At 41.5% G+C, this 22,920-nt stretch overlaps 2 protein-coding genes across 2 annotated transcripts in view; one reads left to right on the forward strand and one right to left on the reverse strand.

The window, feature by feature from the left end:
• Positions 1-3,399, forward strand: part of NT5DC4 (5'-nucleotidase domain containing 4) — a 59,696-nt gene extending 56,297 nt beyond the window's left edge. The window contains exons 19-21 of the mRNA XM_070512788.1: positions 757-933; positions 2,279-2,356; positions 3,346-3,399. Coding sequence (XP_070368889.1) covers positions 757-933; positions 2,279-2,356; positions 3,346-3,399 — 309 coding nt within the window. The remainder of the gene's footprint in view (positions 1-756; positions 934-2,278; positions 2,357-3,345) is intronic.
• A 4,714-nt stretch (positions 3,400-8,113) lies between these two features.
• CKAP2L (cytoskeleton associated protein 2 like) overlaps positions 8,114-22,920 on the reverse strand; it is a 37,361-nt gene continuing 22,554 nt past the window's right edge. Inside the window, exons 6-9 of the mRNA XM_014852740.3 lie at positions 18,437-18,592; positions 12,676-12,739; positions 11,066-11,255; positions 8,114-9,298 (exon numbers count right to left, since the gene is read on the reverse strand). Coding sequence (XP_014708226.1) covers positions 9,073-9,298; positions 11,066-11,255; positions 12,676-12,739; positions 18,437-18,592 — 636 coding nt within the window. The 3' untranslated portion in view covers positions 8,114-9,072. The remainder of the gene's footprint in view (positions 9,299-11,065; positions 11,256-12,675; positions 12,740-18,436; positions 18,593-22,920) is intronic.

Here is a 22,920-nt window from a genome sequence, read left to right on the forward strand (position 1 = left end):
CGAGAAGATGAGATTTAGGGCTTGTGAGCTGATGGGTCCTGGGAAAAAAATGAAAGGAAGACATCCCCTTGTGGCCTTACTGACTAGCCACCAAAGCTGGGAGAGCCCCACAGGCCGTGTCCAGGGGATTCAGGTCGCTTGGCATTTCCAGGGCCAGCTGGGACCAATAATGAAGGATTTTGCCAAGCCTTTTGGGGAGTATAAAGCCCTTGCATGCCCTTTGATCCTTCCACAGCCCTGAGAGGTGGGCAGGGCAAGGATTGTCACCTTTATTTTACAGATGAGGAAATGAGGCTCAGAGAGGGGAAACAGCACACTATTGGTCACTCTGGGAGTAAATGTCTGGAGCAGTTCTCCAGCCTCTAAGAGCAGGGCCTGGGATGAGGTGGGGGCCTCCAGGGGGGCCAGAGTGGGGCTGGGTGTGTGGGCCTCTGCAAAGCCCTCTGTGGGGGCACCAGAGGGTACGTTATGCTGAGGGTTTAGTGCGGGCTAGTCACTCTCCGGGGCCAGGCAGGTGACTATGAGGAAAGCAGGGAGCGGGGCCCGTGGCAAAGTGGAGAGCTGCCCCACCTCCCAGAGCCCGGTGCTGGCTGAACAGCACGTGTGTGGCCCCTGGTCTAAAGAATGAAGCTCCTTCCTACAGTGAGCAAAGGCCTCGAGGTCCCCAGGTGACAGACCAGGGTGGGTGGGATCGCCGTGGGTGATGCAGGTGCAGGTGGGATAGGATCTCGAGTCAGCGTGCTTCCCCTCTGCCAGAGAGTCACCCGGGAGCTGGACCTGTGCTACAGCACGATGGGCAGCCTGTTCCGCTGTGGTTTCCGCCAGACGCTCTTCTCCAGCCAGCTGACGCGCTACGCCGACCTCTACACAGCCACCTGCCTCAACTTCCTGCACTTCCCGCTCAGCTTGCTGTTCCTGGCAGCCCCAGAGCTGGTGGGTCCCTGCAGAACCTCCCTGGCACCCCTGACCCTCCGCCCCAGAACACCAGCCCTGCCAAGAGCTTTTGAGTTCACTAGACCCAATCTCCCGCCTCCAGACGCAAGTGGGTCAAGGCCTTGCAGATAACTGTCTGCACCGTAAAAAATGCACGGGAGGAGTCACGGTTATACAGATAAGATGCCGGGGATGTTTCCCTCATGCCCAACCTTAACTCCTACTTTAAAGTGAGACCACATTATCTCATTATTTCCTTAGGAGAAATGGTACCACTTGCAAGGAGGAAGGCTACAGTCCCTCTACCCTCAGTAAACACACTGTGACTTCAGAGGAAGTAGACCAAGCAGCAGAGATACAGTGAACGCTCCCGCGGATTTTCCTCTGGAAAACCTGGAGCTGCTCTTGGGTTAAGAGCAGGGAAGTGGAGGCAGCAATGATGCCACTGAGCAGTGCAGAGCTTCCCTGAGCATGCTCGTCATTCTCCCAACGAAGCATCATTATTTCCATCTTATAAGATGGAGCGTCTGAAGTCAAGGATCTGAACTTGAAACTAGTTCTCTGGGGCTTCCTGTCCCCTGCTTTCCTTGCCACTCTCAGCTGCGTTCCAGATGTTTGAGAGGGGAAAAACCATTTTCTGAGTGTCTCCTATGTTTCCTGCACTGGGCTGGGCACATTTTTTTTTTTAAACCATTCTGCTTAATGCTCAATATAACCCAGACAAGTAGGTTTCTTCAATATAACCCAGCCAAGTAGGTTTCTTTATCCTCGTTTTACCATTGGCGAGATGGAAGTGCAGAGGATCTAAGTAGCTGCGGTCACACTGCTGCTGGACGGCAGAGCCAGGATTTGAACCTTTTGCTGTTGAACTCCAGGGCACGTGCTCTGTCCCCTGCACCACACTGCCACCCGCTGGGGGGAACCGAGCTGTCACTGTGCAGCCTCATTTCATCTCTGGGCTTTTAGATGAGAAGAGATGGAGAATTCCTGTTGGCAAAGCTGGGGGTCCGAGGCACAGTTATCTGTGCTGTTAGACATCATTGCTAAAGCAGAGAGCAGACAGATGAAAAAGCATCCCAAACCGTCAAGGTGAAACATTTAAAGAAAGCTGACTTTCCCCAACCATGGTGGCCTGGCATTTGGGGGAAGTCAAGTCCATTTGTCAGAACCTTCCTTCTCTGGCTGACCCTCCTGGGCTCCCTCTTCTCCAGCATCATTGGGCAGAAAGCTGGCAGCTGTGGGCAGAGTGTGGAGCGTGTGGAGATGTCTGTGCATAACCGAGGATTCCTGGGAGGCCTTACCACAGATGGACTTACTCCATCTCCGTCTGCATTTGTCCCTACAGATGCCTCATGAGTCAGTTGTGGAGCAAGAACGGGCCAATCTGGATTGTGCCTCCCACCTCCTCTCCTACAGCCGGAAGGTGAGTTGCTGGGTGGTGTCAGGTCGATTTTCTCTACAGCAGAGCTGGGAGGAGCCACCTGGCTGTGGGCGAGGAGCTCAGTGACTTGTGGCCACCATAGTGTAATCATTCCTGGGTATTTAAAAATTTTTAAATTATAGAGACAATAATTATCTATGAATTTCAGTTCAGGATAGAAAAGGGGAAATTAAAATATTTGTTTTTAAAACAGTGCATTGGGTCTGATAGGGCCGAGAACCACTGCCTCTCAGCCCAGACTCACAGGTTCTGCTGAGCAGGGGTTAGCTGTCACGTTTCTTGCACTTCTCCAGACCACTTTTGGCTAATTCATCTGACAAACCCATTCCCACTCAGGGAGAGGTTGCAAAGCACACGCTCTCCCAAGCCAGGCTTCCTCTCCAGACAGCCTTTATAAAGACCATGAGTAGGGGCTCCTGCTTCGAGCCCTCTGTCACCTTGTGCTGCCTGACCTGTTTGGAATGAGACTCCAGCTTTCATGAGTGGCAGACTGAGCTTCTAGCCTGGTTTGGCATCTCCGAACCTGCATGAGGGTTCCTGTTTCTACCCTGGTATTTCTGGGGCTCAATTTTTAAAATGTCCATCCCATAGGTTCCCTTTAGCTGGGTTGTTCCAGGCTCAGTGCATTCTTTCATCCATGTTTACTGAGCACCTCCTGCATGCTCGACAATATAGAAACCAAATCATAAGCCAATGTACCCCTGCCAAGGAGCTCAAAATTCAAGTACATTAATAATCTTTCATCAGAGGTTTGCAACTGTTTTTCCATCCCAGCCCACCAGAGGGCTGCACACATTCTCATCAGTAAATGAGGGCTCTCCAGGGATGTGTGTGGTTTGACCGCTTTATCCCTCATCTCCATCCCAGTCCAGACTAGGGCATTTTGACACATTTTCTACCCCTGGTCGGGAGTCACTGTGTGAGCTTGGGAAGAAGGGCTCCATAATCTGTTATGTTTTGTTTCTTATTAGGCTGAGGGCAGAGAGAGAGACGAGGACCAGGAGGGATGCAACAAGGCTGACTGAGTCCCTGACTGAGCCCCAGACACGGGCTGGCATCACGGGTCATACTCTACTTGAGACATTTTTCAGATAACAGGAAAAGTATGGAAGAGAGAAAAAGCCACCATATTGAAATCTGAATTAACAGATTTGGAGCCTGAGAACACTTCTTTTAGGGAGGATGAAGGAGTACTGCTCTCATCCTAGAAGGCATCCCCCACGGCCTTTGAGCCATTCGGAAATGTGTGTAACAAGTGGAATTATTTTATCCAGTTGCCCTGAGCTGCACTGTTTTATGTCCAATTTTATTTCTGTACATTTTTCAAAAATAGTATTTCTGTGCACTCTTGATTCTGTTACTAGTAATACCTAATTGGCTATAGATGACCTCATTAACTTCTTTCATTCCAGGTCACTAAAAAAGACAGTAAACGAGATAGCCCAAACGTCTTTGAACTTGATGTATACATGCATTAAAACATATAAAAAGTCATACTCATGATTCAGAAACTCGATTCTTTGTTTTGGTAGGAGCTGCTCTGTGGTATTACGCCCTGGCCCTTCATTGTTTTGATGTCACCGACTTGAATTCACTCCTATAGTTCACTTTTTGTCTGTTAGTGGTATCATCTGGCATTATATGGAGGCTTAGAATGACTGTATCTACATGTTTGAAATGAAAAAAAAACTCTTGGAGGAATAGTTTTTTTTTCCCCCCCCAAAGATTGGCACCTGGCTAACAACTGTTGCCAATCTTTTTTTTTTTTCCTGCTTTATCTCCCCCCCCCCCCCCCCCCCGTACACGTTGTATATCTTAGTTGCACGTCCTTCTAGTTGTGGGATGTGGGACGCTGCCTCAATGTGGCCTGACCAGCGGTGCCATGTTCGCGCCCAGGATCCGAACCCTGGGCTGCCGCAGCGGAGCACGCAAACTTAACCACTCTGCCATGGAGCCGGCCCCAGGAATAGTTCTGACATAGTTCACTAGTTTCATTTCCTGTGGATAAACAAGGGAAACATTTGGAATACCTGCAGATAAATAAGGACAACACGCCGTGTGCTCAGACTTCACAGTCATTTTCTTACATCTGCTGTGCATTTCAGAAGCTTCCAGGTCTGGCATGGCTAAGGCCTCTCATTCTTCCTAGATTGACTTTTGGGTCCCAGAATCTGCAGGGGCAGGTTCTCCAGTCAATGACCAGGTACCCCTGGCCTTTTTAAACACTGGATTCTTATTCAAAGCCCAGAGGATCGTAAGTTGTCAGGAAAATTGCTCAGACCCTAGGGCCCATGCTTTTCTAGAAAGATGCTGAAATATGGTACACTTGCTAATACGGCAAAAATCAACCCTTAGAATTCCTTCCCAGGGAATAGATGATGCAGAAAGGGCCTGGGGGATAAACAGCCTGGCCGAAGATCCTAATGGGGTCTGAGGAAGAGACAGTGAGGGAGAGACGGGGGCAGAGTGCAGAAAGAGCCTACAAAAGGAAGGGTAGAGGTGGCCAAAGGGCCTTTGCCACTTTTCCTTCTGCCTGAAGCATGCCCCTGTCCCTTCTCCTTGTGAACCTGCTCTTCCCTCAGATCTTGGGGGGCCTCCCCCCCCCCGACTGGGTCCGTTCCTTCTCTTAGTCCCTCTTCCATGGACCCCCTCTTTCTCAGGATTATCACACTTTTACATTTGTGATCCTCTAACGTGTCCCCACTAGACTCTTGGTTCCATGGGGTCAGGTCATTTGGTTCATCATTGCATCTCTGGCATCCACAATGTCCTGTATGTTTTACTGAGTGAACCATGTCACTTGGTTATTATTACTCTGGGTCTCCTTGTAGAATTGCAGGGGAAAGGATGGGGCAAAAGGTATCAAAAGAGAGTATAAGACAAGAGGAAGTGGGGAAAAGCTATAAAGCTTTGGATTAGAACTCTTCCTAAACCCTTAGGAACTCATCTGGGGCAGGGTAGGGTGCTTGGCTGTTCATTTGATACATTTGTAAAAAACCTGATGTCACTTCTATACTTGCTTATCTACACCTTAGTTAGAGATGTACTCCATTATGAAGATCGTGGTAGACACTGATAAGTCATACCCTATTTCTGGAAGCATTTTAGTTGGGCACGTGGTTACCCAAAAGACTTTCCCCAGCCTTCTTTGGAGATTAGTTGGGGCAAGTGACCAAGTTCTGGTCCCTCCATCCTAAGCAGAAATGATGCATCCAACTTCCAAGTTGTGACCCTAAAAGCACAGGGTGTGCCTTCCACTTCCTCTCTTCCCCTTTCCCACTGGCTGGAATATGAAATTGATTGGGAGCCATCCCTGGCCATATGGATGAGGCTGCAACTTAGGGATGGCAGAGCCATGGGAGAGCTGTGGCCTGGGCCTGGCACCGTCTGAGTACTGGACTGTTTCACTTGGACTGCTGATGTGAGAGAGATGCACTTCCATTTGGGACTAGTTACAGCAGCTGAATCAATATCCTAATTCTGGCATCCAGTCCTGAGGAGTCAGAAATGGAGAGAATAGAAGCATCATCCCTGGGGTAGTTGACCTTGTGGTAAAAATGTGATCAAGTCACCTCATTCGTAGAGTAAATGACAATACTTTGGCTATCACAGTGATTCCTGTTTGGTAAACTTGGAACAGTTTAAGAATTTCTTTCTTTCTCAGATTTGCTCTTTCCTCATCACCATTCTAGTCCTCATTTCCCTACTTTAAATAGAAATAGGAGCTAAACCTCTGGTCTTGGAGCCAGACAGACCTGAGTTTGAAATTTCAGCCCTGCCACTTACTGTTTTAACTATTCTGTTTCTGCACCTATGTTACGACCTATGCCATTGTGGAGAGGTAGTGAGACAATATACATGGAACATGGTCAGAGTACGCATAATTCCATAAACATATTATTGTACATGTGTGTACTAGTCAGGATTTTTTCCCTAGCAACTGACAGAAATCTAAATGAAACTGGCTTAAAAAAAGGGAATTTATTTTCTCATCATTGAAAAGTCCAGGGCTTGACTGGCTCCAGGCTTTAGCCAGGGGACCAAACGATGTCATTGGATATAACCTTGCTCTCTCCAGCTCTCACACTTATTCTGTGTTGGTACCATTCTCTGGCAGATTTTTTCTATGTGGTTATAAGATGGCTTACAGATTTCCATCTTATCTTCTCAGCAATTCTACCGCAAAAGTCTGGGAAATGAGTCTCACTGGTTTTGACTGAGACATGACACCATCCTTCAATCAATGCCAGTGGCCAGGAAATGCCAGGCTCTGGTTGACTAGGCCAGGGTCACATGCTCACTCCTGGGTAGAATCTTTCCTCTTACACCTTGTAGGCTGTGAATGGGAAAGAGGTGGTCCTAAGGAAATTCGGTACTCTTATTAGGAGAACTACATGCCAGGCAGGCAAAAACAGATGCCTTTTATAGTTTGAGTACCTGGTACCTAGTAAACAGCAATAAATGTGAACTGCCATGCCTCTCCTCCCTGTCTTCCAGTCCATGGTCATTTTGCACAGGAATGCCAGTATATAAGCATCCTTGTTTATCTTCCTTTAAAACTAGTTTTACACTCACCTCCTTTAAGAAGCCATCCTTAAACAACATTAGCCTTGATTTCTGTCAAGGCCCATATTTCCATTACAATTCTCTATGAATCTTCCTTCCAAGTGATTAAGGGCCTGCCTTCTTTCCTTCCCTCTCTTCCTCCCTCCTGCTCCTAGTTTCTAGGAACAGCTATTTACTGAACAGGAGGGCTACTGAGAATCTACAAAGAGCTCCAGAATTAGGGTGCAGTTTTGTGCAGTTGCTGTGCCACCCACAATCATTTCCACATTCTTCTATATCCTGAAGATGCTATTTCGTCTAATCAGGTTGTTCAAAACCTCCTATTTGTCACTTTGAAAACTATACGTTATTAGATGCCAATAGTTCAACCTACACTGTTATTAGTACTCAGGGTGATACTGTGTGACACCCTGCAAGGAACTGACAAGAAAAATTAAGTTGCTCTTTTGAGAACTGAGCTGTAATATTAAGACAATGGTCCTGAGAAGAGAGATGTAAAATCATCATAAAGAGATAGCTGATTCCCAGGCCTGGGGCAGGGGGCACACTGGGTGGCAAGGATGAATCATTCTAAAGCCAAAGGAAAGGTGAATGCACAAACAAAGGATGGCGGTGAGGGTCCAATCATGAGGACTTGGTCAATGGACAAACGATGCAAGACCTGAGGTCTGAGGCAAGGACATTCCTTACAAGGAGGGACAGGCTTCAGGATCATTTAGTCTGGTGATTGTGAACATTTGATTTCTCTAAGTCCCATTTTCAGGTTTTGTGATCTCTAAGCAACCCCCCAGGTATTATTTGGTCTCACAGGTAAAGAGAGTCTGTCTAAAGGAAGGAAAGGGCTGGCTGTGGGGATTCCTGCATTTTGGTTGTGGTGACAATCTATTTCTTCTTGAAAGTTAGCCTATCAGCATTATGGTTTATAGCTCAGTTTCATGATCCTCATTATTATAAATCTGACCTGGAGAGAAGGATATGCTTTCCTCACAATGAAAAAACCCAGTTCCCGGCTGAGGCTGATAGTCAAACCCTTGATCAAGGTGGGTTCTCCAGGAAAATCAATGTTCCCTGGGAGGCATCTTGGGATAGTCTATGGTGTTTGCCCAGACAAACCTCTAATTCTCTAGGTCAAGCTATCATCAGTCTTCTAGAATAAATAAGATAAACAAGCAGGAATGGACAAAATTTAATGTGTTTTCTTGTCTTAGATAATACTTAAGAAAGCTAAACTTTAAATATGTTGACTAGGTTTTTCTATACATTATATTTACATAATGATTCTGATTTTACCTTTCCCTGAGCAGTTGCCCAGGAGGAAGGAAAGGCAACGTAACAGTCTCTGAGGCTTGCACTGTCTTCTCTGGCCAGGTGTCCCTTAGCAGAGCAAAGAATTGAAGTGAAAAAGCAAGCATCCCCTCCCCACCCCTCTGCCCTGCTCCCTTTTATTTGAAGCATTTCTGAATAACAAATGCAACATTAGATTTAGATATAAAAAGCTACATGACCATCCCAATTCAGGACTGTGGTTCATTAGAGGAGACCTGGCACAGAAATCACGTGAATTACCCCTCATCTACAGGGATACTGTGAGGGAAGTCAAAAATCACCCCTAAAAGTCATTTGCCATCTCTGAGCAAAGGCATGGCTAGTATAAACCCATCTGTAAAATGAGCGCATTTGCCCAGGTGTCTGTCATATCCCATACAGCCAGGAACTCAGATCTTCCATGCTGGGAAGACTTGCCTTCTTGGATCCACCTTAGCGGAGAAGGCAAGTCTATCATATTGCAGCACCAACCTTCTGATACAAAAAATAACTATGTTGGGATTACAGTAGATCAATAAAGAGCAAATTTTTACCATACTTGTGGGGTAAATTACTATTCAATAGTTTGAAATCTATGTATGCTATAAACCTGTGGTAGATTACAGCCTTTAAGAAATAAGTGAGGCTTTCCCATGGGGACATAAAATTTGAGAGTCAGCCCAGTGAATTACTTTCCAGTCCTGGGAGCCCATAATCTGCATCCATGATGCCTCTCCATTATACAGTTTCTTTCAGGTCCCCTGGACAAGGGTGTTTCTTGTCTCATGGAGTCTTTTTTTCTTTTAAGAAAAAAAAGCATCAAGAAATTATGATTCAAGCATCTGAAACCCTAATGTTACAGGCAAAGCCTCATTTTTACGGAATATAAAACACTCTGTTTCTTCCACTTCTAACAGCTCATTAAGAGAAGCCACTACTAAATCGTGCTCCTGCAGCATTTCTGGATAGTGGGACACGGCTCGCTCGATCCTTGCTGAACGCCGAACAGGAGTGATCAGCTTCATGTCTTGTACTTCTGGCATTCCATGTATTCTGAGGGACAGCAAGAGATATATTCAAAACCTTATAGCTTCTTGTGAAATTCTACTTATTATTCTTTATTTTTTTCTTACTCTATAATAAAACATGATAGACATTTCAATGTAGGTTGATACAAGAGGTATGTCTAGAACAGCTCTTGTCCTAAGATGGCTTTTCCCTGAGTGTCAGAATGAACTGGGTGGTGTTCATCTGTTCTTGGATAGTGGCAGCATGGGGATTTATTGAATGAAGCTTGTGTGGTATTTATTTTATTTGAAGTCAGCCGACTTGTTAGTTGGTCTTTGTCTAACCTATAAACTTTCAAAGAGTTGACAGGTTTTGAGGAAATTGGGCCTAACACCAAATGGGGCCAGCCTAATGAACTCTAAGATTATTTCTAGTTTTGACAGTAAGTTATTAAAAAAAAAATCTTTTAAGATGGTGGACAAAAGCACAAATTGAAACTGGAACAAACTGGGCATCTTCTTGTAAACTTCAATGCATTCCAATAAGCAGCAGCCTGGAGGACAGGCTGCAGAGACCTTTCCATGTAGTGAATCTGGTCTACCTCACAAAACCATTGATTACATTAGCCTGAGCAATACTAGCAGGCCAGGCTGCTAACAACTCATAATAAATTCTAGAGCCAGCAAAAGCTGGTTTTCAGATCAACTGCCTGCCTTCATCTATCCATGAGCTGACTGTAGTGGGGAAATGACATGTCTGAGAGAGGAGTTTAGGATGGAAGAGGCCCAGCTGCACTTTCCAGGGAATAAAATATGGAACTGTGGTCCCGGTGCTTTTGTTTGGAATTCTCCTTTCACGATCACGAATAGAGATGGATGTTACGTTAATGTTTTAGAAAATGACATTGATACCCTCACATAGTTCTTTAAATTACTCTGGATTCTGCCTTAGACTTATTCTTGTTAAAAAAACCAAACACTTGGGGCTGGCCCCATGGCTGAGTGGTTAAGTTCGCGCGCTCCGCTGCAGGCGGCCCAGTGTTTCATTGGTTCGAATCCTGGGCGGACATGGCACTGCTCATCAGACCACGCTGAGGCAGCGTCCCACATGCCACAACTAGAAGAACCCACAACGAAGAATATACAACTATGTACCGGGGGGCTTTGGGGAGAAAAAGGAAATAATAAAATCTTTAAAAAAAAAAAAAAAACTGGCTAAGAGTTTAAAAAAAAAACCAAACACTTTTGATATTAAAAGAAACCAAATACTTCTGATATCATGAGCAGCCTCTAACTAGTACCACCTGACTAGCTGTACTTTGTTCTTATAGGGCTGTTCACTGCCCCTTCTCTACCATAGCTACAGAGGGTGCCCCTGCTTGGCACTTTGTGCCTCTCCCCGTGCCCCCTGCCCCCAGCCCCAGGGCTGGCAGGAAAGGTAGGTGGGATCTGCAAGTGCAGGAGAAACGAGGGTGAAGTGTGAGGACCGATTCCAGGAGAGAGGGGAACTCATCCCAACACCCCTCCTGCCTCCAGCAGCACCTTCCATCCTGCAGCTCAGATCTCTCTGGGGGTCTTGTGAGGAGGATGGTGTGTGTGCACAGAAAGGACACAGATCTTCCTGTCAAGGCTTCAACCCTCCCCTCACCCTCAGCTCCTTCCTTTAACACCAAGGATGGATTAGACTGCCTGGTCCTCATATGAAGCAGAAGGTATCAACAAATTGCTGGTATTCTGGATCTGTGAAGGAGAAACTGGGAACTTGACTTGAATGAGGCCTGTGAACACAAAGCCTGCTTTGGAGTTTGCTTACCTAGGAATTGAGGCGATCTGTAATTTGACACCAGGATGATGATTCTGTTCTGTCTTGGTTATTTGAGGTGTTGCTATAACCTGTTCTCTCTCTTGTGGAGAAAGACAAGAGTTTCCAGATTCCATCTTCTCAGTCAGCTCATCTATTGATGTTATATTAGTTTTAGCAACTAAAGTGTCAGAGGTAACTCCTGTGTATGCAAGATCAAGAAGGAAAGTAAAACTTACCAATTTAATATGGAAGCTAAAAATCAATGAAATGAAAAACCACCATATACAATGATTTCATGGAGTCCACACACTAAATAAAGAGTAACTGATTTGAAGTGGGACTTACAACTCGTTTTTCCTGCTGGGCCTTGTAGCAACGCCCTGCTACATCAGGCCATCCTCCTAAACAGCCCCCCAGACAGCCTTTGGGCCTCCTTGCCACCTGAGCATGGATCCTTGATACCCTTTCAACATTCTTAACACATTCCAATCTCTTATTCACTCTGGCGAGAGCTCCCTTAGGGACTAATCATTGGCCTTTTGCCCTTACACCACACCTTGGGTGAATTCTCTCAACTCACTAGGGTTAACTCACTTGACCTCCTGATTCCCTCCATATCCAGGGAAGCCACACAGCTATCACCTTGGACAGTGGGTGAAAAAATGTCTTGTGTTAATAGAATTTGAATGATAAGCCAACCAGAACAACCAAAATGAAGGGAAGGAAATTAGACTGAGACCAGGCAGATATTGTGGCTAGAGGCTGAGACCTCAAGAGAGGTCAACAGGGGCCAACAAGTAGGAAAGGCATGGATTCCTGACTCCTCTTTTTATCTCTTTGAAGAACACTGCCATATATTATAAATAAACATCTGAATTGTAGCACGATTCCCAGTAAGAGTACCATTGAGAATATCTACTATATGACCTATTCCCAAAAGTAATGAGTGAGTTAGCTGTAATTCCGTATTACTTGATTGTTCCCCAAAGTTCAATCTACTCTTAAAGGAAAATGATTTGTCACCTTCTATGATCATAACAATAATCCATTTTATTTTCTCAAGGTAGCTTGCTTTTTCTTTCCATTCATATAACAAACGTTATAAGCAATCATAATGTGTCACTCACTGTATTTGGCACAATATTTTTCATTGAAAGGTTCTCTAGAAGTTCTGACTAATGACAGCAATGGTTAACTAAGTGAAAAGATTCCTGAGATGGCTATTTTTAAAGGTCTACCATGAATTGGGATGTATTAAGTGTTGGTGAGTTTGCTATGATTAAACATGTAAGTTAAATTCAGGCACTTCTCCCTTTTGCTTCGATCTCTTCTGATAAAGAGCCATTTGTTTTCTCCTACCTAGGATTCCAGGAAAGCAAGACACTCTAGTCTAGCCTGCTCTGGTGGAAAGCACCTTTGTTTGCTGTTGGGCAGTATATATACTTGTAATAAGAGAAATAAATCAGCGATGATGATGGCTGAAAGGGCCAGGGTATGGAAACCAAGAAGTGAGAGGCACTTCAGGGGACTTATATTTCTTTTCTTTTTTCCCCTACGTGTTCCTCAATGACTTTTACTTAAGCGGCTGGATGGAATGAATTTAAATACAAAAACAGTACCTTCTGTGATTCTGTTTGGGTCTTGCAATATGTTAAGAACAACTTCTCGCAACTCTTGTATTGGCTGGAAGGAAGGAAGAACATACAGGAACAGTATTAAAAATATTCATGAAAAAATGATCTAAGGAACTTTGACATCAATTGAACTTTTTTTTTTAAAAGATTTTATTTTTCCTTTTTCTCCTAAAGCCCCTCGGTACATAGTTGTGTATTTTTTTTAGTTGTGGGTCCTTCTAGCTGTAGCATGTGGGATGCTGCCTCAGCATGGCGTGATGAGCAGTGCCATGTCAGCACCCAGGATTCGAACCAGCGAAACCCTTGGCTGCCGAAGCAGAGCTCACGACCTTAACCACTTGGCAACGGGGCCAGTCCCTGAACTTCTTTTTATAATAAAAATGTTTCTTTTTTTATCTTGTCTAACTATAAATAACACTTAAAAAGTTTCAGTTACATAGGACTAGATTTATAGATATATGAGAAAAATGAAGTAAAGAAAATGTCAGTTAAATGCTGGCTTGCTTGACTTTAATGAAGAGATGTGTTTATGCAAAGTCATCTATAGTGAAATTTCTCTAAATCAAATTAATTTTATTACCAATTTATATGATCCTGTTGAAGATGTGTCCCTACATAAAGATTCTGGCCCAAAGATGTAAACCTAGCCACACAGAAAATGTGGCATACATTTTTAGTGTTGTCTTAACTGAATTTTATTTTTATCATGTCATATACCTCAGTACAAAAAAATTAAACAGTCAAACACGAAAAAGGAAATCACCCATAATCCCATCACCTAAATATAACCTTTAGTTGAGCACTTGGGGAAATTTCCCACTAGCCTTTTCTTTCTTTGTTTTATTTGGTAACATAACATAAAAAACACAATATTAAAAAAAAAGCCATTACAGAAAAGTAACTTTCTGATAAAATTATCTGAGATAGCCTTCCCTTTTCAAAGTATGTAAACCATGCCATGAAACAGATCATCATAAATGAACTGTAATTTCTCATAGGAACATTATATTTGGAGGTTGGTCTTCCTGGCCTGAGACTCTCTATCATATAAATACTAGATATAAACAGACAATAGAACATAAAAGCAAAGCTATCTATACATTTTTACAAAATCTAAAATGCTTTAAGCTCAGGGAAATGGGAATAAATGTTGTGAATATGTTGCAAAGAGTCTGAATTATATAAAACATTCAGTGCATTTTACATTTTTACAGGCTTTTAGTTAAAGATGATGGATTGAATACACATTTATTTCTAATCCCTCTTGAAACTCTACTGAAATGATAATAAAAGGATTAAAAGAAGGCAATAACCACAAAGAATAGAAGAAACAGCAATAAGATTTTGGAAGCTAGAATGTAGAAGGAAGATGTAACCACCTTGAAAGAGTTGACTTCTAAGTTGGCAATGTGGCTGAGAAACAACCTGATTCAACCCCAGGGCCTCAGAAAGGCTCAGGACTGGATAGTGGGGTCAAAATCAGAAGGACTCTTTCTTGAGGATCTATTCAAAAAGCAGTCAGACCTCCAGAACTACCCCACATCCCTGAACTCCCTGCAGCCTGGTGACTGTGCCCCACCCCCCTTTATCCTAACAGAAAACTGGGGATGTAATCTCCAAGCCTCTCGGGGATACCACGCAAGATTGAGAGTGGGGGTCCCAGCGAAAAAAAGGGATAAATAAAGATCTTCACGCTGAAGGTTGAGACTCCCAGCTCTCTTCTCGCCCACAGCACTGGTAGCTTGGTTTCTAGCTCCCAGGAAAGAGACCGGAGGAGCCTTCTTTAGAGAATATGACCAGTCTTGGGAGAAAGACCTGAAAAGACTGATATTGCGGGTTCTTCAGCCAGTAGACTCAGCCAGATCACCCCATGGTAAAGCCTCATATGTCTAGAGCTTTTAATAAGCTTTTTCTTTTTTTTTAAAATTTTTATTTTATTTGGATGTACATCATACTTCAAATTCTGGATACATTACATCATGTTCACCACCCGAACACTAATTATAGTGCATCCCCTCACATGTGACCCTAATCACCCCTTTTGCCCTCCCCCCTGCCTCCTTCCCCATTGGTAACCACCAGTCCAATCTCCAATGCTACGTGTTTGTTTGTTTTTTTTGTCGTTTTTATCTTGTACTTATGAGTGAGATCATATGGTATTTGATTTTCTCCCTCTGACTTATTTCACTCAGCATAATACCCTCAAGGTCCATCCATGTTGTCACAAATGGCCGGATTTCCTCATTTCTTATGGCTGAGTAGTAGTCCATCGTGTATAAATACCACATCTTCTTTATCCATTCGTCCCTTGATGGGCACCTAGGTTGCTTCCAAGTCTTGGTTATTGTGTATAATGCCGCAATGAACATAGGGGTGCAAGTATCTTTATGCCTTTGTGTTTTCAAGTTCTTTGGATAAATACCCAGCAGTGGAATAGCTGGATCATATGGTAGATCCATCCTTAATTTTCTGAGGATACTCCAAACTGCTTTCCATAGTGGCTGCACCAGTTTGCACTCCCACCAGTAGTGAACAAGGGTTCCCTTCTCTCCACACCCTCTCCAACATTTGTTGTTTCCGGTCTTGTTAATTACAGCCATTCTGACCGGAGTGAGGTGATAGCTCATTGTAGTTTTGATTTGCATTTCCCTGATAGCTAATGATGTTGAGCATCTTTTCATATGCCTGTTGGCCATCTGTATATCTTCTTTGGAGAAATCTCTGTTCAGATCTTTTGCCCATTTTCTAATTGGATTGTTGGTTTTTTTGTTGTTGAGCTGTATGAGTTCTTTGTATATTTTGGATATTAACCCTTTATCTGATATGTGGTTTGCAAATATCTTCTCCCAATTGTTAGGTTGTCTTTTTGTTTTGTTGATGGTTTCCTTTGCTGTGCAGAAAACTTTTTAGTTTGATGTAGTCCCATTTGTTCATTTTTTCTTTTGTTTCCCTTGCCTGGTCAGACATGGGACTTGAAAATATGTTGCTCAGACCAATGTCATAGAGTGTACTGCCTATGTTTTCTTCTAGAAGTCTCATGGTTTCGGGTCTACATTCAAGTCTTTAATCAATTTTGAGTTGATTTTTGTGCATAGTATAAGGGAATGGTCTACTTTCATTCTTTTGCATGTGGCTGTCCAGTTTTCCTAACACCATTTATTGAAGAGACTCTCCTTTCTCCATGGTATGCTCTTGGCTCCCTTGTCGAATATTAGCTGTCCATAAACGTGTGGGTTTACTTCTGGGCTCTCAATTTTGTTCCATTGATCTGGGTGTCTGTTTTTGTGCCAGTACCATGCTGTTTTGCTTACTATGGCTTTGTAGTATAATTTGAAATCGGGGAGTGTGATACCTCCAGCTTTGTTCTTTTTTCCCAGGAATCCTTTGGCTATTCAGGTCTTTTGTTGTTCCATATAAATTTTAGGATTCTTTGTTCTATTTCTGTAAAAAATGTTGTTGGAACTTTGACAGGGATTGCGTTGAATCTATAGATTGCTTTAGGAAGTATGGACATTTTAACAATGTTAATTCTTCCAATCCAAGGGCATGGAATATCTTTCCATTTCTTTGTGTCTTCTTCGATTTCTTTCAACAATGTTTTATAGTTTTCGGTATACAGATCTTTCACCTCTTTCGTTAAGTTTATTCCTAGGTATTTTATTCTTTTTGTTGCAATTGTAAATGGGATTGTATTCTTAATTTCTCTTTCTGCTACTTTGTTGTTAGTGTATAGAAATGCAACCGATTTTTGTACATTGACTTTGTATCCTGCAACTTGACTGTATTCCTTTATTATTTCTAAAAGTATTTTAGTGGACTCTTAGGGTTTTCTAGATATAAAATCATGTTGTCTGCAAAGAGTGACAGTTTCACTTCTTCTTTTCCAATGTGGATCCCTTTTATTTCTTTTTCTTGCCTGATTGCTCTGGCTAGGACTTCCAATACTATGTTAAATAAGAGTGGTGACAGTGGGCCTCCTTGTCTGGTTCCTGTTCTTAGAGGGATAGCTTTCAGTTTTTCTCCATTGAGAATGATATTTGCTGTGGGTTTGTCATATATGGCCTTTATTATGTTGAGGTATTTTCCTTCTATACCCAATTTATTTAGAATTTTTATCATAAATGGATGCTGTATCTTGTCAAATGCTTTCTCTGCATCTATTGAGATGATCATGTGATTTTTATTCTTCATTTTGTTAATGTGGTGTATCACGTTGATAGATTTGTGGATGTTGAACCATCCCTGCATCCCCGGAATGAAACTAATAAGCTTTTTCAAACCCACCTTTTGTATATGCAACTAGCTCAGTTTCACCAGCTTCTGAGTAAAGCTTTTAATGAACAATTGAGAGCAAAAGAAAATAAAACAAACAACAGCAACTATAAACACACACACACAAACCAAACAGAGAAAGAGAGAATAAAAACATTAGAGAAGAAACAGACAATACAAGAAGAAAAGGGAATCCAAGGGTGATGGTGAAAGGAGATCCCAGGATGACAGCCAGTAAAGCAAGGGGTAAGAGCAATTTGTTGAGCCTGGAATGGACCAGAAGGGTCTGGGAGAAAGGTCTCTAAGAAAAGGAAATCAACAGGATATCTGATGTTCTGAAAATATTGAGAAATTCAAACGATTAGAGAAGAGTTTGGGAATTAATTATATAATAAATACTCAGAAAACTAAGCAAAGGGAAAACAAGATAGTAATTAATTTCAGGAAAAGCAGAAAGTCTTGCTTGAAAGGTAAAGTAATCATAGCATATACTGCATGTCTCAATGTATTCATATATTTCTTACATATTCATAACGATGTGAACACTGAACAGTGACCAGAATTTCCATATGACTCTAATGGAAACATGGAGGATGGCAAAAGTCTGCAAGGGTGACAGGGGCATATATACGCATGTGTTGGGGAACTGTGCAGGTGTGTGTGAGAAAGAGTTTGGTTAAGTCCTCATCCTGCATAGTTGGAAGTCTACAAATCATGTCTAAAACTGAAAAATCAAGAAATAGCAATATAAACATGTTATCTGAATCTACTGAGGTAAATATAAAAATAATCATTTTGCTCTGGAAAGTGGGAAATGGGAGGGGAGGGAAGCAGAGGCCTTATGGAATGCACCTTATCAAACGATTTGGCTGTTTAAACTATGTGTATGTACAACTCTGATTTAACAACCATGGAAAAAGGTATGGTCAAATATATGATGACATGGAAAGTTACATTTAAGTGAAAAGAGTTACAAAACTCTTTGTTAGTCTTTGCAGTCTTCATTAAAAAAATTATATAGAGACAGTGGTTTTGCTAGGTTTTAGAATTAAAAGTTATTTTGTGCAATGGCTTTGAATTATTGATTATGGATATTGATGTGCCAGGTTTAACATATTTTTAGGTTCTTCATGGTGAGGTACGACTTTGTAAGTATTGGATATTGATGTTATTTTATAACTTTCGACATTATTACTTTCCATAAGTGCATATTTCTACAATGAGTGTAAAGTGAGACACGTTCACATGACAAGAAAAATGATGCTATTGGTTTACATGTAACACTACTTCTACAGAATAAATATTTTAATTAAAATGTTCGTAAAGGACAGGTTGTACTTCACATTCTGTGTATGACTTTATGAAGCGAATTAGAAGTTTAGTATTAGATTACATAACTGCCATATTGCAAACAACAGAGAACTCACATGAAAGAGAATTTTCAAGAAGTCACCCACCCAACACAGATACTCACTGTTGCCCCCTTTCTTATGGCCTCTTCGTACAGCCCGATAACATCAAAGGTGCCTTTACTTGCCAACAACTTTGCTTTGCAGATCCAGAATTTAGCAAATTTTTCAGCCTCAGGAATACTGGACAGTATGGTAAATATTTCATTAGAAAGTAGACCCTGGAAAAAGAAAATACCCAGAGGTAATTATTACCACCTTGCTGTTATTCTCACACCTCCTAATATTTTTCATAGCAGGTATGTAGAAATGTGCCTGATCAACAATTTTTTTGAATTTTTAAAAATTTCAATTTTACTGAGGTATAGTTTACACATAATAAAATGCACCCATTTAAATAGTACATTTCAATGAGTTTGATACTAATCATTAAATTTTAAGTTACATGATACCAAATAGAAAAATGTTTATTATAGCTAACCATAAAGAATATGTTCTCCATTTTTATGCAAAACCAAAACCAAACCAAATCAAACCCTACAGTAATCATCATTCATATATTTCTTACTTATTCATAATAATGTGAACAATGAACAGTGACTGGAATTTGTATATGACTCTAACAGAAGTATGAAGGATGGCACAGGTATGCAAAGGTCATAGGGGTGTATGTGTGTGTGTGTTTTGGATCCATGCAGATGTATATAATGAGGGTTAAATCCCACAAAAAGGAACTTTAAAATGGTTTCACTGATTTGGTCCCTTTCTGGCTTATACCCAGAGCAGGGCAGTGACACGGACCAGGAAGAATATGGAGAGGAACCATGCCTAGAAACCCAGGTACTGGTGCTCAACCAAGCAGCACCTCCTACTCCTCCTGAGATGAAGGAGACAGGAAGGTAAGCTCCAATCAAGAACCCCAATGTTTAAGAGAACCAACACTACATGAAAGAGGCATAAAACTCAGCAACCAGACGAATAAACAGTGGAGCAAACAATTGAGGAAGCAAAGAGAAATAGATTTAAGAGTACTGCAGTCAGTATCTTCAGAGTGATAAGAGAATATTGCTATCATAAAACTACAACAGGCTCTTATGAAAAAGAATCAATATAAGGGCAGAACAGGGCATGGACACTACTGAAGAGTAAATCAGTGAGCTGAAAATTTGGCTGTGGGATTCTCCCAGAAACCAGTGCAAGAGAACAAAGAAATGAAGAATATGAAAGAAAAGTTAAGAGTTCTGGAGGATACATCTATTACTCAGGAATTCCAATATCTATCTAAGAGAATTTCTAGAAGGAAAAATAGAGAACAAAGCTGAATACACATCCAAGTAATTGTAGAATAAAATTCCCAAGGACTGAACAAAGAAACAAGTGTTCAGAGTGAAAGATCCTGAGAGAGCCAGGCAAGATGAATGAAAAAAGAACCATACTTAGAACACCAAGGATAAAAAGAAAATCTTAAATGCTTCCAGAGAGGGGTAAAAGGAGATTATCTACAGAGGAATGAGAATTAGATTGACATGAGACTTTAATAAAGCAACAACTCCAGTGCAAGAAAGAAAATGAAACAGTAACCTCAAATTTTCCAAGGAAAACAATCTGAATTTAGAAATTTCCCCCAGCCAAACTATGATTCTAGCATGAGGGTGAAATAGTAACATTTTCACAAGCATAAGGACTCAGAAAGTTTACCATTCAAAACCCATAAAGTTGCTAGTGAATAAACTTTAGAATTCAAGTGGAAGACTTGAAACAAAAGTAACTACAAGAAGAATATGATGTATAACTTGCATGCCATATTTGAACTTACACTTACTACTTTCTTTTGTTATTTCAATTTATATGCTTTCTTTATGGAATAAAGAAAACTGTATCAAACACAGAAATGAGGGAAAATAAACCAAAAAAAGAATTTATGTAAATTGAACTACAAAATATAATGGCAGGGACATGTTTAAACATATGTGTAATTACAATAAATGTGTATGGGCTAAATTTACCTTTTAAAAGCAAAGAGTTCCAGATTTGGTTAAAAAAATTCATATGTATTCATATGAAATATACCTTTAAAAATAAAGGGATGGAAAAAGATTTACAAATTGTAACAACAAGGCTGGTGTGGTAAGATTACTATCAGATAAAAGAGAAATCAAGGCAAGTTACGGATCTTTATGTACCTAACAACATAACTTTGAAAAATAGAGAGTAAAAGTTGACAGAAACACAGAGAAATTATTAAGCAGTAATCACAGTGCCAGTGAGACTTTGGCAGGTTTCTTTCAAAAAGCAACAGATCAAGTGAACAAACAAAAAATAATTGCATAATTTAAATTTTCTAAGTTTGTTCTAATGGATATCCACAAAGAATTGTCTATTCAACAGAGTATACATATTCTCTTCAAACACTTTTGGAACATTCATCAAGACTGATCAGACATTAAGACCAGAAAGAAAATTTCAACAAACTCCATCAAGCAGAACACATACAGCCTATATTCACCAACCACAATGCAGTATAATTAAAAATTGACTGAAAGATAGCTAGAAAAAAACCCCCAAACAAAACCCCTACATATCTAGAAGTTAAAAGATACTCTTCTAAGATAACTTTTGGGTTAAAGAAGAATTCAAAATGGAAATCTCAAACTATTTACAAATGAACAATGAGAACAGACGAGTCCGTTATTAAGCTATGGTCTCTTAGCTCCAAACCTACTTTTTATCCTGCTTTGTGACACTCACTGGGGCTGGAATTCTGTAAATCACTTTCTGCTTTGACAGTAGCTCTGACAGGGCTCTGCCACTATGGGGCACTAGAGGGAGACTGCAGGGCTGGAGAAGAGAAGGGACTTCCTCTTCCTATTTGCTTCATCGCCCCAGGAACAGTCCTTCACTCTGGCAGTTGGTTCTAGGCTCCACCTTTTCTTTCTGGCGTTGCAGAGCCTGCCTCACTGTGCTCCTTCAGAGGGAAGAGCACCAACTTGGTGACATCCTTCTCTCAAGGTCTGAGCCTCAGCCCTGAAGGGCCCTTCCTCCAGCTTCTGTGGTACCAGCATCTGCTGGGTAGAATGCCCTTCTTAGAGGTGTGGTCCCATTTCTACCAGGGTTTGTCTCTCCTAGCTTCTAGGTTCCAATATCCCCAACTCTCTTTGTTTCCCTAGACCCAGTGGGTGCTAGTTGCTTTCTGAAGTTACTGCTACTGTTACCTCAGGTTCCACTTTGCCATCAGCCCTGTGTGTAGCATCCATATGCCCTCTGACAATCTCTTCATCATTTTTGTGCACACAGGGTCACAAAGTGTTTTCATGTGTCCAGAGAGTCAGAGTGCAAGGGAATTTTTGTCCCCCCAGGGGCACCCATTAATCAATGACCATGGAAGTATTAATACTACAGCTCCCTTGCCCCTGAACAGGATGACTCTGAGAAGTGTGAGCCGCCTGTCTCCAGAGCTCCCCTGTGGGATTGTGCCACAGCCCTCCATGGACTTTGTTTGATACCATGCCTTTCTTCCTGGTCCCATATCCCCACTCCCCTCACAATTTTCCCTGGGAGCCTCTTCCTAATAAATTACTTTCTCACATAAGACACTGTGAAACCAATCCTCACATTACCTTCTTTCTATTGAGATACCTTGTGTTGTTTCTGTTTTTCTGACTTGACTCTGACTGATACAGAACATTACCTAGTCAAAGCTGAAGGATATGACCAAAGCTAAATTTAGAGGCAAATTTACAGCATTAAATATAGTTTAAGAAAATAAGAAAGACTGACATAAATGATCCAAGCTTTCAACTAAAAAAAGCTAGAAAAAACCCAATAAACATAAAAGTAGACACAGACTGATAGGAGAAAAAAAATAGTCAATAAAATCCAAAGACGGCCTTTTAAAAAGATTAGTAGAGAAATCTTTAGCAAGTCTGATTTAAATAAAAGCCAAGAAATTATTATAATTGGCTCAAGAAATATAAAACCCAAATAGAGCAATGATCATGGAAAAAACCTGAAAAAATATACACAAAACCATCCCCCACAGTCCAGATGATTTTATGAGCAAGTTCTTACCAAACCTTCAAAGAACAAAATAATTCTCATGTCATATAAACTATTTTCAGAGTATAGGAAAAAAAGGAAAAAACCTAACTCATTTGACAAAGCCAGCATAATACTGATATTAGGATTATACAAGAAAAGACAACCAAACTACATAAAAATCTGAAATAAAATAATTGCAACTCACGAAATAACATACTTCATTTCTCTATGCACCTATACTGTATGTACATGCATAAAAACCATCTGGAAGGGTGCCTGGCAAGAGTAGTTGCCTCCAGGAGAAACCTGGACTGTATAACTATGTATGTGTGTGTATGTGTGTGCGTAAGTGTGTGTGCCTTTCTTTTGCTTCATATCCAAATGTCAAATGGATACTCTTTGGAACTTAAAACTTAAAGAAGGCACAGGTCCTTTTGGAGCCCTCTGGAGCCAGACTGCTTGGGTTAGTTTCCCAACTTCTCTATGCCTCAGTTTCATTTGTAAAGTGGGC

Source organism: Equus asinus, chromosome 6 (assembly GCF_041296235.1).
Source record: "Equus asinus isolate D_3611 breed Donkey chromosome 6, EquAss-T2T_v2, whole genome shotgun sequence".
In the NCBI taxonomy this organism is placed as follows: Eukaryota; Metazoa; Chordata; class Mammalia; order Perissodactyla; family Equidae; genus Equus; species Equus asinus.